The sequence below is a fragment of the Tursiops truncatus genome, chromosome 21, assembly GCF_011762595.2.
Source record: "Tursiops truncatus isolate mTurTru1 chromosome 21, mTurTru1.mat.Y, whole genome shotgun sequence".
NCBI classification, from domain to species: Eukaryota; Metazoa; Chordata; class Mammalia; order Artiodactyla; family Delphinidae; genus Tursiops; species Tursiops truncatus.
This window is the reverse complement of record NC_047054.1, coordinates 31,300,066-31,319,279: the sequence shown is the minus strand read 5'-3', so window position 1 is coordinate 31,319,279 and position 19,214 is coordinate 31,300,066. Positions and strand designations below refer to the sequence as shown.

Below are 19,214 nucleotides of genomic sequence, written 5' to 3'. Positions count from 1 at the left end.
TATCCAAGTTTTTTTCAGTAGTTTTTATCTACTGAAAAAAACTGCACAGGTTCAAGGTTGAGAATTATGCTTTATTCAGTGAACTTACTGAGGACTTTAGCCTGGGATACAGCCTTTCAGATAGCTCTAAGGGAGTGTTCCAAAAAGGTAAGGGAGAAGCCAGGATATATAGGAGTTTTTGCTGAGAAAAAAAAAAAAAACATGTGTTCAAACATCACAAGATTACTGCTAATCATAAGAACAAAACATTTCAAGTTAATGATTTTAGTGCTTTTCTATGTTTGGCAAGAGGCTTGGGTTCACTGAAGTGATCCTTTGATATGCATCTTAACTATCTCGGTCCAATATCTTGTTTTTCTCCATCCTGAATCCCCTCAGGGAGCCCCATTGTCAGGAGGCCTGCAGTGGCTGATGACTCCTTTGTCTACTGAAATGGCAGGTGACATTCTTAGTTCCTACAGGGTAGAAAAATAATTTTTAAACAGCTCCAAACTTTATTGGAAGTGAGTTTTCCCCCTCCCTTAGCTCAGTTCTGCTTGGGCAGCCTATTCGCCATGGGAAAAGGGTGCATAGGCTCTTCCCTTCCTCTCTGCCTGTGGCTTTTGCTTTCCTTCCTTTATCTCTCCCTCAGGTTCCTCCAGGGCTGAGGGATGCGGGGTATCAGGTTAGAAAGGCGAGGGACATAAAGGTTTATTTGATAGATACCTATACAAAACTCGCATAGACACTGCCTGACTCTTTCTCATGGGGTGATTTCATGGCTTTTTCAAGAACTCAGCATTACTTGATACTTAGCCCCTAGGCTATGTACCTCCTCTGGGGTCACATTAAGGCCCTAGATATCCAGTTGAACCCTGCTAGCATCCTTCCGCTGATGCTAAGTAGACACAGGCTCCAGACTTTGGAGCTTGTCAGCGTTGTCGAGTCCAGGACACTGGGCTCCAAGCACAATAAGGCATTCCTCAAGCTCTCTGAGTATCCCACTGAATCCTTTTCCCATGGGTTCGAGGTGAGAGAGAAGGAATTCCCCCATCTCACATGGAAGAGGGTTAAGTCAAACTCATAGTATGATAGAGCTCCCTTTAAGAAATTCTCTATTTCTTTCTTTCTTCTCCAATCTCTTTTTCAGACTGGTGGTGAGGGATCAGCTTTAGGTGGAAAATGGCTCTTGACCACTTCTGTTGGATGCCCTGAACTGGGGCTCTCATACTCCACTTTAGTCATGGGGGTGTAGCTAGCATCTGTGTCTTAGAGCTTCAACCAGGGGCTTCATCCAAGATATTGGGAAATCAAGATTCTCTTGTAATATCTCTTTGCAATCATAATACCAGCTAGTTTATGTTTATCACTTGTTGTATACCAGATGCTCCTTCATACATGCCTTATCTTACTCCGTCCTTCCCACAATCCTATGAGGAAACAGAAGTTCAGAGAAGTCAAATAATTTGTGTCAAGTCACCCAGATAGCAGGTTGCAAAATTCTTTCCAACACTGTGCATTATTTTCTTTTTAGGAAAATAAGAATGATTTTTGTGTCTTAGAAAGAAAATACTATGTATTCATCAGGGGGAAAAAAATGCTGTAGCTGTTTACTATCCTGGATTTGACAATGGGAAGATATGGAATTTTGGAGCAAAATTAAGAACAACAAGTCTTAGTTGCTAAGCATTTGAATAGACTTATTCACTTAATTCTTATAAAACCTTGTGTTGTGGATGGACTCGTCTTCATGTTGTAGATGAAGAAACTGAGGCCAGGGGGATATTATGTGGCTTCCCCTACATTACACAACGAGGAATATTTGGAGCCAGGATTTAAAATCCAAAGTCTTAGACCATGACCCTGAATCTACTTTTCCTCTCCACTCTGATGGGACAGAGCAGGAATATGAGCTGTGGAAGTTGTTTGGTTGATGCTTCTTTCAAACACATCCGACTCTAGATGAGGAGCAACAGAGGAGTCAAGGTTTTCACTAAACTCCTTGGAAACAAAGAGCATCTTATTCATCTTGGAATCCCTAGTGCCAGGTCCAAAGTTGATACTCTGTTAATGAATGAATGAAATGGATAAAGAATAAATAACTTTCTTTTCAACTCTCTGGTGGAAAGTAAGTTTACATGTGGGTTAAATTAAGACAGCATCCTACATTTTATAAGATGGTCTTGGGAGAAGAGCTCAGATGAATGATATCTAAACTTGAATTTCTGATTCGGTCCTTGGAATAGAGGTGGAAGTGGAATTGAGACCGAGTTTTTCTCTGGAGTCTCAAGTTTCACTGCAGAAATGAAAGCTTACATGTCTCTCTGCCTTAAGAAAAACATAGATTGCTTCTTTGTTTGGGTTATGAAGTATCTGGAAACATTTTACCCCAAAGAAGTATGTTCTAATAATTTCAGTCATCCAACAATGGGGCAGGTGGCTTCCAAAGTATTCACAGTCATACTTCTGCTGAGGAACCTGTCGGCTGGGCTCTTGGAAGGGAGGATTGAAATGTTATTGGTGGGGTAGACCAGATGGCTTCTAAGAGACTCTGTCCCTGACCTTTTGGAGATCTAGGATTCGTTCAGGTGGTTGATGACAACGATGTAGCTAACCAGGTCTGTGTGTCTGTCGTCCACAGGTCTGAGGCGCAATTACAGATGTACCATCTGCAGTGTCTCTCTAAACTCAATAGAACAGTATCATGCCCATCTGAAAGGATCTAAACATCAGACCAAGTAGGTACTTTCATGCTTTCACTCTTCAGTCCTTTTGTATGTAACTTCTAGCATGATGAATAAGGCTAACCACTTTATTTATTTCAAAATAAGTAGATGAAAACTGTATCTCTTATCTCCAAGGTTCCCTTGATATTTATGCTGTTCAAGCCTCCAGAGTCTGCCTAGCACCGCTTGAAGAATGACTTCTTGCCTTTTTTGGACACAGTAATGACAATTTTTTTTTCATTTTTTCCTTCTTTTCAAGGCTAGTCAGCACATTTGTATGAACTTCAGGAAACTTTTAGATCTATATTAAGTGTTTTAAAATAAGCAATGCAGTCTCTACTTGGAGGATGGGCCAGACCTCCGTGTTGTGAAGTCAAATTCTGTGAATGTCTTCGACCACTTTCTATTTCTAGAAGCATATTGTTGCTTAGTCTGGAAACCTAACAGATCCCCTGGAATTTTAAGTCATTCACATACATAGCTATTTTCAATTCAATGGAAGCTCATTCCATTCCCCCTCCCCCCAATTCTCATGATTTTAAACCAGAAGAGTCTAATCAGGCATCATTTCCCCTGCATTTATATTGCTCATCTTTTTAGAAAACTGATGATATTAGCTTTTAGGTATTTTTAAAGTAGCTGCTAGGACTGCTAATAAGATCTAATAAAATAGGAAAAAACAAAGAATATCTCAAAAATATGTAATTTTCCTGAATATAATTGTTTTCATTTCTCTCATATTCATTAGCAGAATCATTGAACAGATTCGACTGTATCAGGGCCTCATAAGTAATGAATGATTCATTTAACAAAGGTTTATGGGGCACCCACTGTGTGCCAGACCCCGAGTGTGCCCTGGGGAAGAAAAGATGAATGGATTTAGGCCTTCCTCTTGGGGAGCTCCCTGACAGGCTGGGGAAACAGTCATGTAAACACATAGATTGTTCTCTGTTGCCATAACGTGGGCACCCCGAGCTTCGAGGACCAGGACAGGGACATCAGTGCAGAGGCCGAGCTCATAAGGATGAAGTCGTCAGGGTCTGATTTTGTTTCCCATTATCACCCAGCCCCCAGCGCAACACTTGATACGTATTAAGGGCTTCGTAAACGTTCCTGATGGAGTGAATGTGTGATTTTTAAAAGATGAGTAGCGACAGCAGAAACTAACACAACACAGTAAAGCAATTATACTCCAATAAAGATGTCCAAAAAAAAAAAGAGAAGAAGAAAAGATGAGTAACGATTTTCCAAGCACGGATAGGAAGGTACGTTCCAGGCAGGGAAATTTCTTGGCAAAGATCTGTAAAGACATAGATTCACAGGGGTTTCTGGCTTCAGGGGAGAAGTTTAAGCCCAGAGTTCCTACTGACTCAGTTTTTCCACAATATTGTGCGGTTCAGTGAGTCAAAGCTGCTTTCATCACTTGCTTTACTCTGATCCACCCCAAAAGGGCTTTTATCAAGGAAGTTCTTCAGAAACAAGACTGTCTCTGATTCTCAGCACCTAGAGCACTTGTATTGATTATTGGGAGCTGCTGCCCCAACCCCATCCCCAACCCCCAAAACGGTCCCTTCAGCATCTCTCTGACCCTCCCGTTGTGAGCCATACTGTATGCATTCTAACGAGCACGCATCTGACGTACGCACAGACACCTTACAAGGAGCTGCAATGGTAAATGATCATCTTTTAGGGGCATGTATTTATTGCTCTCCATAAATAGAAAAAGGTAGACAGCAGTGACTTTAGGTGGCAAGAATCATGTCAATAACTGATGCAGAGAGATAGCATCTCCAGCTTCAGGAACATACCTACGTCTCTATGTTTACCTATAAAACTTCACGTGACAGAATTTGTGCTAGGCATAGTCACACCTAATACCTTGTTTATTCCCCTTAACTACCTTGAGATACGTATTACTGACCCATTATTTGATCTGAGAAACTAAGGCTCAGAGAGGCAAAGTAACCTTCACAGCACCACCTTGCCAAAAAAATGGCAGAAACAGGACTGGACCCAGCAGTGTGTGACTCTCACTTTTAATTAATTCGTGTCACTCAACCACCACACACAGGCTTTGGACACAGGACTGCAGGGACTGCCAGTAGAGAGTCTTATGATGAATTTTGAAAAAGGACATTGCTTCCCTGGTGTAATTTAATAAGTATACGTGACTTCAGAAGGGTACGTCTCCTGCTGTGCTGCCTTCTTTCCAATAAACAAGACAGTTTGCTTTTTTTTGTAAGCACAAGGTTGAAGAAACCTTGAAGAAAATAATTGTCATAGCTCTGTCCCTCAGGCCATTTCATCTGTCCTTATACCAGATGTGAGTATCCTGGGTGTGTATATGAGTCTGTCTTTGTTTACGAGACAGACGGTTCCATAATTTTCTTATAATATCCTTGTTAGGTTTGGTTTCAAGTGTGTGAGGGCCTCGATAACCAGATTCTATTTCTAATCCCTGAATGAGTTTGTGGTAGACTGCTGCTAGTTCTTGCCTTAAATACGAGGAAGAATTCATTAGTGAAGCCATCTAGGCCTAAAAATGTATGCTATGGGAGTATTTTTCTTAGAAATTTAGTTTCTTTAATACAGCATTATTCATATCTTCTATTCTTATATCAGCTTAAATAACCTGTCTTGCAATTCATTTATCCATTTCATTTACATTTTAAAATATATTGGTATAAAATTGTTCATTTTATCCCCTAATTTTATTTTTAAGGCTTGTGGAATATTTTTCTTTCCAGACACTGTTTATTTGTGTCTCTTCCTTTTTTTTTTTTGATCACTTTTCTTGTTAGAAGTTTATCAATCTTTATTAGTTTTTTTTTTTTGGATGAACAAATGTTGGGGATTTGTTGATTTTCTTTATGTCCAGTTATTTTATGACATTTAAAATATTATTTCCTTCTTTCTACTTCCTTTGGATTTAATTTGCATTTTCCCCTAGCTTCTTAATATAAAAGTATAGGTTCTATAATTAAAAAGAATCTGAAAAAGAATATATATGAATATAAATAAATGGTCCTATCTATCAATTAGGCCAAGTTTCTTAATCTTGTTCAAATCAGTATATTCTTACTGATTTTCTTGTCTGCTTTTTATATCCATGAGAAGCAGACATAATTAAAAACCTCCAGCTGTACATATGATGTGCCTATGTGTCTTCTTAATTCTATCTTTTCTTTTTTGTTTTATATATTTAAAGGTATATTATTAGATGCTTACAAATTTAGGATTTTTTAATGTATTCTTATTGGACGGGCCCTTTTTTTTTATCACTATTTGCCATTGTGAAATATCCTTCTTTGTTACTAGTAGTATCTTCCTTGATGTATACCAGCATCAACTACAGCAACTCTTCAAGGCTTTCAAAACTTTTTCCTTTAAATTGTATCCAGCTTTTATTTTGTTCTCAGGTGGAAGCTTAGTGTGATGGAAGTCAGCCAAATGGTTCTTAACTGTTTGAATCTGACTAAGTCAACATAAGTAGTAAAGTGTCTGTAATTTTCAAGGTCTTATATTTATATTTTTGCAGTCATTTCTAGAGGAGCGTTGAGATGAGCAGAGATGATTCAGCTGTGTAGTGGAAAGGACACTGAATTTTATTTCTAGTGCAGCTTTGCCACTGAGTGACCCTGGGCACTGACAAACCTTCTTTAAGTTTCACTTCCCTCAAAGATGAGTGTTTGGGCTTCCCTGGTGGCACAGTGGTTGAGAGTCCGCCTGCCGATGCAGGGGACACGGGTTCGTGCCCCGGTCGGGGAAGATCCCACATGCCGCGGAGCGGCTGGGCCCGTGAGCCATGGCCGCTGAGCCTGCGCGTCCGGAGCCTGTGCTCTGCAACGGGAGAGGCCACAACAGTGAGAGGCCCGTGTACCGCAAAAATAAATAAATAAATAAATAAAAAGATGAGTGTTTAATGATGACAAGAACACAACAAATATGCTTCCACTTCCCATGCTTTGCTCATGATCCTGGTATTCTTTTCTACGAATCCTGAATTCAGACCTAAAATTTTTCCTAAAACATGTCCCGGTCAGCCTTGAGTATTTATTGAAGTTAGCAATGACCCTCTCTGCCTCAACCATGTCCACCCAGAACCTCAGAATAGGACCTTATTTGTAAATAGGGTCTTTGCGATGTAAAAGTTAAGAATCTCAAGATGAAATCTTTCTGGATTTTTGAGAATGATTTATGGTGTCTTTATGAGAGAAAGGAAAGGGAGATTTGAACACACGGAGAAGGTGGCCCCGTGAAGACAGATGCAGAGATTGGGGTTCTGTTTCCTCAAGCCAAGGAACACCAGGAGCCAGCAGCATCTGGAGGAGGCAAGAAGGGATCTCCTCCAGAGCTTTTGGAGGGAGTGTGCCCTGCTGACTCCTCGATTCCAGACTTTCATCTTCTAGAACCTTGAGAGAATAAATTTCTGTTGTTTGAAGACACTCAGTTTGGGGTACTATTTTAAGGGCAGCCCTAGGAAATTAATACAGTGTGAAACCTACATGCCTTGTTCCATAAGTAATCCTTCAGTCATATTTTCTGGGCAACTGCTTACAATGCCAATCCCGATAATGACAATGATGATGGTCATAGTGATGCGGGTGGAGAAGATGGTGATGATGACGATGCCACCACTGGTAACCAACGTGGGACTTGTCTGAGACTGGGGCACAGCCACAGACTAAAATGCTTTGGCAGTGTTACATCTAATACACACAGCAGTCCTGTAATTGACCAGAGGCTCCACTTTATAGGTTAGAAAATTGAGTCTCAGAGAAGTTCAGTGACTTGCCCAAGGTCCCCCCAAAAATTGGTCAGCAGAGTCAAGAACAGAAGTCAGGTTATTGGCAACCTTTACTCTAACTGTTATAACAGTACTTAAGTAATACTATTATTATTATATTGCTCTTTACTAGTAGTAAAAAGACTTTTTCTTTTTTTTGGCAAATGTCATAAACAGCAAAATGACTGTCGAATTTTGCTCCATGGTTAAATTGCAAGAGAAATATTCAATAGCTAATGAGAGTAAAGGTTTCAAAATGCAAATGATCACACTGGCATATAAAGCAATTGCCTATTGGTAGATTTTTCAGCATTTCTGGGGGATCTAGTCTGTCAATTAGAACAAATGTTTAAAATGAAAGTTAAAGGCAGATGAGTACATACCATAGACTAATGAACAATTCCCCCATAATGTACTTAAGTTTGAGTTTAGGGAACACTTCAAGCCTCAGGACATTGTATTACCTAGAATTAAAGGTTATAAAATTTGTCATTACTTACTTTGATATTTCATTTGGTTGAAAATGAGGTACAAGTGTTTAAGAGAATAAATCAGACTGACCAAAAGTTAGTAGTAATTTCTATATGTGCTGCTTCCTTTGAGAAGAAGCCTGAAGTGGTGATATCAATCGCTTTTTCTGCAATTTTTCTCAATTAGTATGAATCCTCCAGACAAAGCCTTCATATTATTCATTTCCCCATTATATTCATTTATTTGTGAAGTGATTGAGTGGATGTTCAGTCTAATTTTCAGAGCTAGAATATATTTGCTTTAAATACCTTGGAATTCAGTTCCTGCATTCAGGATAATAGTTAGTTGTGTGTGTGTGGGAGGAGGGTGGAATAATAAATAATAAAAATAAATATTTTTGCAAGAGATGCCCAGCATGAAGAAGCTTCTGTACTTATAACAAATAAAAATAGCTTAATATACCAAGAAGATGTTCTCTTTGGAAACAAGCAAACAAAAACCAAATCAAGGCACGGACTTCTTCGAAGTCTAAAAGTATAGACCTTTTTTTTGTAGAATCTTCAAGGTGATTTACTGGCATTAACCAAGAATTTCAATAACCTAAGGGATTGGGACTTTGGTTCTAAGTTCTGAGATGGGCAGGGCATAAGACAGTGTTGAAAACAGAGCTTTCCTTTCCCAAAGAGGGTCAAGTTATTTCTCTTCAGCTGATAATTATTCCAAGCCTTGAAAAGGCGTGGAATAAAGGGCAAAATCTAGAATCCAAGGCAAAGGAGGTCCTGCAGGAAGTGGAGCTTGTGGAATATCACCACGTCTTTCTAGCCAAAGGGCTAGGTTTACATCCTAGGCACCGTAAGTGGGGTGCCTCGTGCAGCACAAGGATGGGGATGAGACAGGGCCTGGGGGTCAAAGGGCATTCTCTATTTAGCCCTGTTTTTTAAAATTTATTTATTAAACTATAGTTGATATACAATATGGAGTTAGCTTTAGGTGTACAGCTTCAGATTCTGTTCCATTATAGGTCATTACAAGATATTGAATACAGTTCCCTGTGGTACACAGTAAATACTTGTTGTTTATCTATTTTATATATAGTAGTGTGTATCTATTAATCCCATAATCCTAATTTATCCCTCACCCTCCCCTTTCCCCTTTGGTAAGCATAAATTTATTTTCTATGTCTGTGAATCTGTTTCTGTTTTGTAAATAAGTTCATGTGTATCATTTTTTTAGAGTCCACATATAAGTGGTATCATATGATATTTGTCTTTCTTGGGCTAACTTACTTCACTTAGTATGATAATCTCTGAGTCCATCCATGTTGCTGCAAATGGCACAATTTCATTCTTTTTTATGGCTGAGTAATATTCCATTATATATATGTATATATACCACATCTTTTTTATCCATTCCTCTGTTGATGGACACTTAGTTTGCTTCCATGTCTTGCTTATGTAAATAGTGCTGCTGTGAACACTGGGGAGCATGTCTCTTTTTGAATTAGAGTTTTCATCTTTTCTGGACATATGCCCAGTAGTGGGATTACTGGATCAGACGGTAACTCTATTTTTAGTTTTTTTAAGGAAACTCCAGATTGTTTTTCACAGTTAGCCCTGTTTTTTACAGAACATTCGAGTTCACTACTGTCACGAGCCCTCCCTTCTCTGAGGAAGACCTCAGAACCCAACTTCTCAAATGGAAGAGACAATAGTTTCTAGATAGAGGGATTCCAGAGAAGCCAGAAAAAACTAGATCTGTCTCTCTCTACGGCACTGATGCACAGGCAATTCTAACAGCTGTACTTTTTCCTAAGTCTCACTTGCATGCTTTTGCTCTACATGCCATATCTAGGGATACATTACAATTACAGTCTGTGAATCGATTAGGCCTTTTGTGGGCTTGAAAAGTACTAAATGGGGAGCATTTTCACTCTTCCATATTATTTATAGAATATGACTGATGACCCTAGTGCTCTTTAGCTCACTCGTTTCCCACCCCCCACCCCCTTCTGGACAGACTTGTAATCATTATTTTGTCTTGCTTGAAATTTGCGTGAGTCATGGCTGTCTCCAGAGTGGTTCTGAGCCGATGCTTTCAAGTCTCAGCTTTAATTGTGGGTCCCATTGCCCACCTCTCATGTTCTTTGTCAGGCTGCTTCAGAGAGTCACCTAGTACCAGTCTCCAAGGGTGCAAGGCCGTTACCTGATTTGGTTCTGAAAAGTGCATCTGTGTCAAGAGAGAAAAGAACCACCAGAAGGAGGTGATAGAGCCCAACAGGCCTGGCCTGGGATGTGGACAGCAAGTCCCAGGGTCACTGCTTCTCAAATCATGTCCCCTCACTGAGTTTCAAAGCCCTCATTGAATATAGGGTAGTCAAGGTCTCTATCAACCCAACATTCTCTAATTTTATGCTTCAAGACTGAGCTTTTTAAACTTTTTAGTATTTTCCAGCGGCAGAAGAGTGGCTGTAAAGTCATCCTTCTTTCGTGTTTACCTCTCTCCTGCTGGGTGGCCCAGAAATTGACTAGCCCCCTCACACGCAGGTCCTGCTAGAGGAAAAGTGTCCTCCGGGCCTGTTTATCCTGTTCTTGAACAAAAGGCAGAGGGGCTTTTCCAAGGCTATGACTTGGGGCAAAAGAAGTGAAGTTGGTCATATCAGGAGAAAGTAGAGAAGGAAGCTTATTTTCACTTCATTCCACGCTATGAATACCAAGCACACATTCTGGTGGTTTCTCAGGCAAACGGGAGGAGTGGGAGGGGGTGAGGAAGGCTTGAAAGGGAACCTGGACCCATCACCTGAGCAGTCCAGGCTTCTGTCCTTACACTCATTCTGGGTCTTTTATAAGTTACTGTAACCCCTTCTCACACGTCTCCCCAGAGTTCATTAGACACTAGAGTATGTCCAGCTGTAAGCTATCTTTAGCTGCTCTTGACTTTTACTCCAACTGGACTTTGGTAAAATGTTGAATTTGGCCAGTGTTTGTCTAATCTCTTAAAAGTTGTCATGGAACATGGAATGCCAGGGAATTGAATTAAAATAAATGAAGGACCTTGCTTCATTTAGGTCAATGTTGACAGGGGAGTAGGTGGAGGAGATAAGATGGGGATGGACACGTGCCTTGGTTATGTTTCTGAGTCCAGCTCTCCATCTCTGCCCTTTGGCTGGAGAAGAGGATTAAGTCCATTCTGGCTTGGATTTTCATAGTGTAAATGGGGTAGTGGTTTGAGTGATTGGACAAATCAGCCCCTCACCCCATTTAATTCACTCCCATGACCAAAATCTGTTGAGTGCCTGCTATGTTTGAGGCATTGAAACAGGCCTTGGGGACAACAGAAGGAGCTCCCTTTACCTCTCAGCAAGTATATAATCTAGTTGAGAGGAAGCAACATGTAGTCAAGTAAATACAGTTAAAATCAACATAGGATATATTGGCACAAAATGCTGCTGGAATTCAGAAGTAGTTGCATCTGGTTGGGGGCCAGCAGGAAAGGTGGTCATGGGGTGAGTACAGGAAAGTGGCTTGGGAAGGAGACCATCTGGGTTCAATCTTGGCTCTATATCTACTGATTGGGTGGCCTCGAGCTTGTTACTTAAAGCCCTGTCTGGAGCTTAGTTTCCACACCTGTAAAATATGACAGATTTTTAAAAGTTTTAGCAGAACTGACTGTGGTGAGGATTGAGGGTTTTTTTTTTTTTAAGTCGTTATTGAATTTGTTACAATATTGCTCCTGCTTTCTTATGTTTTGGTTTTTTGGCCTGGAGGCATGTGGGATCTTAGTTCCCTGACCAGGAAGGCATTGGAAGGCCAAGTCTTAACCACTGGACTGCCAGGGAAGTTCCTAGGATTGAGTTTTAAGAACAACAAGAAACAACAATAACAAAAATTACAAAACTTCTTAGACAGTACTTGGCATGAATGGCATGAACTTTTTTCTCATGTGTTAATCATCATTCTGTAATAATGAAATGACATTTGAAATGGACTTTGGGAACAGGCAGATGAATACTGAGGGATTCGTCAGTACTTCTTTATCCCAAGTACTTCTTCTGTAAAATTGGTCCATAATTCTTCATAGCAAACTCTAGTTGCTTTTGCCCAAAGTTTGGGTTTTGGACTCACAAAAAGTTCAGACCTGTTCAGGGTTTAGAACCCAAACTGACCTAAACCAGACAGTGGGATATAAAGAATTATCTAGGACAATCCTCCGAAGACTGTTCTCACTCTGAGTTTCTTGTGGTCTAATGCTTTCCACCTACTCCAAGTCTTCATTTTATATAACAGTTTCAACCTTGGTGTTCAATCTTGCAACATCAGAAAGAGCATTTTTTTTTTAGAATTTATTTTATTGGAGTATAGTTTGTTCACAATGTTGTGTTAATTCCTGCTGTACAGCAAAGTGATTCAGTTATACATATATGTATACTTTCTTCTTCATATCTTTTCTGTGATGGTTTATTATAGGATATTGAATATAGTTCTGTGTGCTACACAGTAGGACCTTGTTGTTTATCCATTCTATATATAATAGTTTGTTACCAGTTACATTTTTTCAGCCGTCTATAATTAGCACATTATTCTCCAAAGACCATGGATAATAATACTTGAAAGTAAACAAAATAAATTGAACTATGCTCCTGGCTGTATTTCCTAAAATCATTTTCCCAATATTCTTTGAGACTCCCTGGAGAGATTTTCTTTACCATTGTGATAACACGGAGCTCATTTTTCTTCTCCATTTGCATTTTTATTTCACCATTAAAAAATAATATGTATCCTTTTTACGCAGGCATCTGTCTGCTGCAGCACATACTAGATCCTTAGCTAATCTCAACATTAACTTATTAAATCCGATTTTGATTCACAGCATTTGATAAATCCCCTATGTTGCAGAATTGGAAGGGTTTTCTCAAAAACAAATGATCTCCATGTATGAGGGAGACACATCTTTAAGTGTTAACCACTGTTATTTAAGTTATAACTTAATGATAAATATTTTGAAGATTTTTTTCTTCTTTGAGTTAATATTATCTTGACCATTCAATATTGTGTTAAGTGTAGCCAGATGTAACCGAAAGCTGGACCTCAGTCCGAATATGCATCTTTGAGCATCACTATAGTATATACTTGTCACTTTGAATAGTCCCTAACAGAAAATAGGAAATGTGTATATTTTCTATAGCTTTTAGAGTCACAAAGAAATCTCAGTCCATTTCATGCTGAATAGTCAAATATAAATCAAAATCTATATAGCTAGCTTTCAGAAATGTTGGTGATATTTCAAGCTCAGGACACAATGACTTCAAAGTTCTACCCACAGCTTCTGGTCCTGTTATACTTTCCAGAGATATATCTGTCTTTTCTCTTCCTTATTTAAGTGCTCTTTCTTCTAAAGACACCCAACAGGCTAACATGTGCTCTTTACTCTTTTTGATTTCCAAAACCATCACCACTGAATTTATTCCTGTTCTAACAAAAAAGATTTTGTAATAGCCTCAAATAGAGGAGTTTCAGACCTCTGATTTTCTTTCCTTGATAATAGATAAAGTTCAAACAATAGATTCTGTTTTCTAACATCTTTCCAGCGCTAAAGATAAACTTACTAATAGCTAAGATTTTCACGGTCAGGCATCTTACCTAAATGAGAACCTAGTTGCCCTGGAGTATCTATATTGGAAAGGACCCTTTTAGACCAACTACACAGGTTTCTATCTCTTCCTCTTAGAACCAGATGTTATGATTGTGTTATTCCGTATTTTATCAGAGTCCTGCAGGTAAAAAGTGTGCTTTCCGTGGAAAAGAGAGGCCTGATCAGAATGTATTCTGAGAGATTCATTACTGCCAGGAAATTAAGTGGATTAGAAGGAGGCTATTTAAAAGCGACAGGAAGGGGGTCAGGCTCCCTCACACCAGTATTTTAGGAAAACAAGTACCAGTAAAAGATCTACCAGCACATTTCATTGTGTATGTACATTGGAGTGGCATCTTTCATTTCAAATTTAACTCTCAAGAAACCCAGTAACAAGCCACTAATTAGTCTTCTAGAACATGCGAATGATAGTCCTACAGTGAAGCTAGAGAGTTCATTCTGCGGATGGAATTTAGTCCACTGATGATCTGTTTTCGGTGACACAACATGTCATGATGAAAGAATTCCAGGATATCCATTGATCGGGTCAGCAGTTGAGTCAGTTATTACAGAGCAATCCACTGCGTGCTAGGGTCCGAGGCACTTACCAGAGAACGACAAATGAACAAGTTGCCTTCCCGATCCTTCAAGCACTGGTGTAATTTTTAAAGTGCCTCAGAAATAAAGCTTTGTGATCCCAGAGAGTAACCCCTCATTCTGGGGTCTCTCTGGAGGGAGAGAGGGCTGGTGGCCCATCTCAGCGATGGAGGCTGGTGAGCTCTCTGAGCAGCTGTCAGCGCAGTGGAGCCGGGTGACCAGCTGTGCCTCCAAGCAGCGGCCACCAGGAATGTAGGTACAGCTTTCAGGATCCAGAGCGGCCTGGAACCTGAGTTGGGAAGGGAGGAGAGAAGATGATCTGAGGATGCAGGAAGGATGTCAAGTGTGAACAAGACGAAGCGTCGAGAAAGCACGTGCCGTTTTGTCGTCTTGGCCGTCCCAGAAGCTCTGCCTCCTAAGGCTTTCCCAAAAAAGCCTTTGCTTTCTTCACTCAAAACTTCATATTTTCTGGGTTTTCTTTGAAGAGCCCTCATGACTTACATAGGATGATTTAAATCTTGTAACACCTGATTGGATATTTCATTTCTATTCCTGGGAAGAAACCGGAATGAAAATTACATTAAGAAAAAGTGACATTCGTGATCAAAGAAGGATGATTAGAGGCATTCTTCTGTCCAGCTTGGGTTGAAAATCAATTCTAATTATTTGTTTTCTCTTCATGCTTATAACACGTTCTCTAGTGTGTGGTTCTAGGACTTGGTAGCGAGTGATTAGCTTCTATAAGATAGCACGCAGATAAAAGCGTCACCCTGAGTCAGATATTCATAACAAGAACTGCTTTATGTGCCAAAGCAGATTTTTTTACTATCCAAGCAGCTAATTTTTCTTTTAACCTTGAAGGAGAATTGTTCTTGGATCTTTTGATTAAAATAGCTCATCCTGTGCTCACAGTGGATGCGCAGCAATTAATAGTCTTTCTTTTCTCAACCATCTAATTAGGGTTGAGGCCAACAGAGCATACAATGACTAAAGCCAAGGAATATCGCGAATATCAGTCCAAGATGTTCTCTGCTAATTGTGAGTAATTTCTTCATTCCCCTGAGAGGATGTGACAGCCTGGACCACTGGACCTGCCTTAGGATGTGATATCAGGGAATGGCTTTCTTCTCTCAAAGTGATACCCTTCCCTCCATACACACCTGCTAGCTAACTGGGGAAGAAGAAAAAAAAATTGCTTCTGTCTACTTTCCCATAGAAGTCCCAGGGTTAGTTGTACGATGGGGTGTGTAAATGACAAATCTGACAATCTTATCCATGAGAAATGTAGACGGGAGGGCCTGAGGTAGACATTTAAAGGGTGTCGTTGAGTGGGGCAGAGAGGGCAGAAGGGGAGCTGGGACAGGCAAGGTCAAGCTTGGCCTCTTTGGGCCCAGGGCCAGGCAAGCATGAAGAAATAACATCTGCTTCCATGTACTCTGGACTTATCAAAAGGCAAGTGAGAAATGTAAAACTCAAGGAGATGATAACTATTTCTTCTACACACTATTTCCAGACCTCCTCCCCGTCATGGCTGTGTCCATGGTTAGCTTACTGCCCATAAAGCAGAGATTTCAAATATTCTGGAACAGCTGTAGATGTACTGAGCTCATGACTCACCCACCCATTTTTATCCTTTTGGAGGACAGGCGGGGAATAAGTAGCTTCATTACCATTTTCAGTCAGAGAAGTGTTGGTGGACAGCAGATGTGTGGCCTCCGAGAGTCTGGGGAGCCTGGCATGAGAAACTGGGGAAGGCCTCTCCTCCTGCCACCATGGGGCGAAAGGTCAGAGGCTGTCCCTGCAGGGGACTGACCACGGGAGGCAAAGGCAGGGACTGGAAGGGCCTGAGATGCCCCTCTTCTGTTTCCCAGCCTCCCCCCGACTCCTCCAGTTTCTGATTGGTTTTCAGAGTTAAGGGTTGGCCATCTTTAGGGACAGAGCCCCTGTAGCCTAATAAACCATGTGCTTCTCATCTGTCTTCATCTGTACTGGTCCAGTCAGAAGGTCGGAGGTGGGGAGATGGATTATCAAGTCAGGGAAGATCATGCAGGTGGAAACGTTTAGGACATAGTTCTAGCTCAGATTTCAAAATCTAGTTTCGAACATTTCTTTTTCTTACATACTTTTCACTTTAAAATTCTTTCTCCTACTAATAGTACTCAAAGAAGATGAATTGCATCTGTTACTTTTGGATTTAGAGAGCGGATGTAGTTACGATTTCTTGGCCCGTTCCTCCACTGGTAGAGCCAAAGACTTGAGAATAATTCCTTTTGATTCCATGTATTTATGTGGAGCTAAATGTCACATATTGTCAGGCTAGAAGACCAGCCAACAGTGCGATCCCTGCCTTCAAGAAGCCTAAAATTTACATGAGGAGACGAAATTAACAGGTGAACATACTAAAAGAACATCTAAATGCTAATATCTGAGAGGGATCTTACGTAACTTCATGCAAGGAATCAAGAGAAGGGAGAATAAATGAGAGAAATATGCTTGGGTGAGGTGAACCTGGGCTGGGGAACAAGGAGAGACTCAGTCTGGGGTGGGATGAGTTTGAGGGTCCAGGAGCATTCGGGTGGAGATTCCAGTGGACATTTAGGTGTATGAGACTGGAATGCAGATCACAGATGACAGTTGAGATACAGATTCGGGGGTCGTCAGCTCGTAGGAGATTGTTGAAGTGGATGAGTTGGAAAAAGACGAGATTATTCAAAGAGAGTGTATGGAGAACAGGGACACACACACATTTGTGCACACACAGGGTGACAAAGGAAGTGATGTCATCACTTTTTCCCATAATAATGCATTTCATATTTCTTTTCAAGTAGGAGGAGAACAGGACAGATTAATGCTTCAGAAGCCAAGGAAGAAAAGCATTTCGTGAAGGAGGGTGCAAAACAGAGTCACCTCATACCAGAAAGAGTCAAGTAGGAAGGAGACGAAACATCCAGAGGGTTTGTCCATTAGGCAGCGGTGGCTGATCTTTGCCAGGGACATCTTGCTGAAATTCGGAGACCGTGTTGCCCACATTGTCTGGGGTGAGGACGAAGTGAGGGTGTTCCTCACCAGTGTTCTCACTGGATGAGCAATACTGACCCGCAACCCCACAGATCATAAGCAGTGAGGAGAGCAGAGGGTGACGTGCAGAGGAAAGGGCCTTGAGTGAGGACGCCACAGTAAATAGAGCCCTCATTTAAAACAATTGTGTGTGGAATTTCATGAAAACAGAACTCTGTTCATTGGAACTGGGCAGGTAGGGTCAAACGTGCCACCCACTGGACTTCTTCCCTGGCCCCTGCTGTCCTCTAGAACTCCGAGGGAGCATTCAATAATCGTTGCCGAATGGACCACAAGACGAAAGAGTCAAAGGTGCCTGCCTTTCTCCAGCCTGGAAGATGGAAGGGATGCTGATGGAGGCTGGCAGGGACTTCAGTCAGCTAAGCTGTAGACACATTGCTTTTGAAGTGATGGTACCTTATCAGAGTGGGGATGTCCTGTAGGTAGCTGGAAACAGGCAAGGTGTGCAGATACAAGCCAGGGCTTAAAACGGAGCTGATGGAGTCAGCTAGATAGGATTAAGTTAAAGTCTGGAGAGTAGAGGTGTCATTTGGCATACAGACAGGGGTAGAGAGAAAACGCATCACCTTGGACAGTTCCCCCCTCCTAGCGCCTGACCTCTTACACACAGGGATTTGCAACAGAGATTTGACTTTAGGCAGCGTGGCCGCTGGTTAGACACTGTCTAAGGCTGTCGCCTTTGCATCTGATGCTGGAGCTTGGAGGATGCAGCACAGGCTGTTGGAAAGAGAAATGGATTGAAAGTGGGGAAGAGCCAGGACTAGCTCGAATTCGTGAGCACCAGCTGGAACCTGTGAGGATGGACGGAACCCCTTGTTACTGCTCACTGGTTATCACCACCCACCTCAGTGAGGTGCATTCTGCAGGAGAATCAGGTGTGGACCTGTGTGGACCGCAAAAGCGCTGACCTTCAAGTGTAAAAAGACAAAACTGGAACGAGACAGGGAAGGGCATTCTAGAAAACGTTCAACCTGGCCATGTTAGCACGCTACAAAATGACCACAGCACACTAATAGAGCAGCTGGAAAACGATAGAAGGAAAAACAGTTAAATGCCAGATGAAAGTCCAAGGCATTAAGTGCTGAGTCATTTGGTCCTTCTTTGAAAAAAATTAAATCAAAGAGGAACTTTAGAGAGCTCCAATTTTCTCAGGAAAATGAACTTGTTTTATTAATGAATGGCATTCTGAATCTCTTTGCTTTAGGTACATATAAAAATTATAAATGAAAGACCATCTTTTTAAATTTTTTTAACATCTTCATTGGAGTCTAATTGCTTTACAATGGTGTGTTAGTTTCTGCTTTATAACGAAGTGAATCAGCTATACATATACATATATCCCCACATCTCTTCCCTCTTGCATCTCCCTCCCTCCCACCCTCCCTATCCCACCCCTCTAGGTAGCTGGAGAAGACCATCTTTTTTTAAAGTAACCATATGGCTTTAATGAAAATATTCTAGAATCACATGTGTAAGATAATTAATATCCACCTAGAAGTGAACTGAACCCAGAATACTCAAGAACTGAAATACTACCTGGAGAATACATGGTTTCCTCTGAAATTAATTTAAATTACTGAAATTTATTTGAGGGGAAAGATACAATGATTTGTTTTCTCACTGGTGAGTAGAAAAAGAGAAAAAAACATTTTTATGCTGGCGCTATAGCTTGGGGATTTATTACAGAGCTTTCCTGGAAAATAGAACATCTGTGGTTGCAAGTATTATTATTTATATAATTTGTTCAGGACAACGAGTTATGATAGAAGGTCCAATTTCCCTCAGTGAAATTGTCTACTTTACTTTCAGTGTGTATATTTAAAGCTTGACAGGGTTATGGAAGATTATTCCAAAGAAAATAGGTTAGCCACGTTGTGAATGGGTGGAGTTGGAAACTTGCTAGGTGGCAGGAATGATGGCAATGACAGGGTCGTCTCCTGAAGCTGACG

At 40.8% G+C, this 19,214-nt stretch overlaps 1 protein-coding gene across 1 annotated transcript in view; it reads left to right on the top strand.

Moving 5' to 3' along the window:
* ZMAT4 (zinc finger matrin-type 4) overlaps positions 1-19,214 on the top strand; it is a 344,444-nt gene that overhangs the window by 300,097 nt on the left and 25,133 nt on the right. The window contains exon 6 of the mRNA XM_033848811.2: positions 2,621-2,717. Coding sequence (XP_033704702.2) covers positions 2,621-2,717 — 97 coding nt within the window. The remainder of the gene's footprint in view (positions 1-2,620; positions 2,718-19,214) is intronic.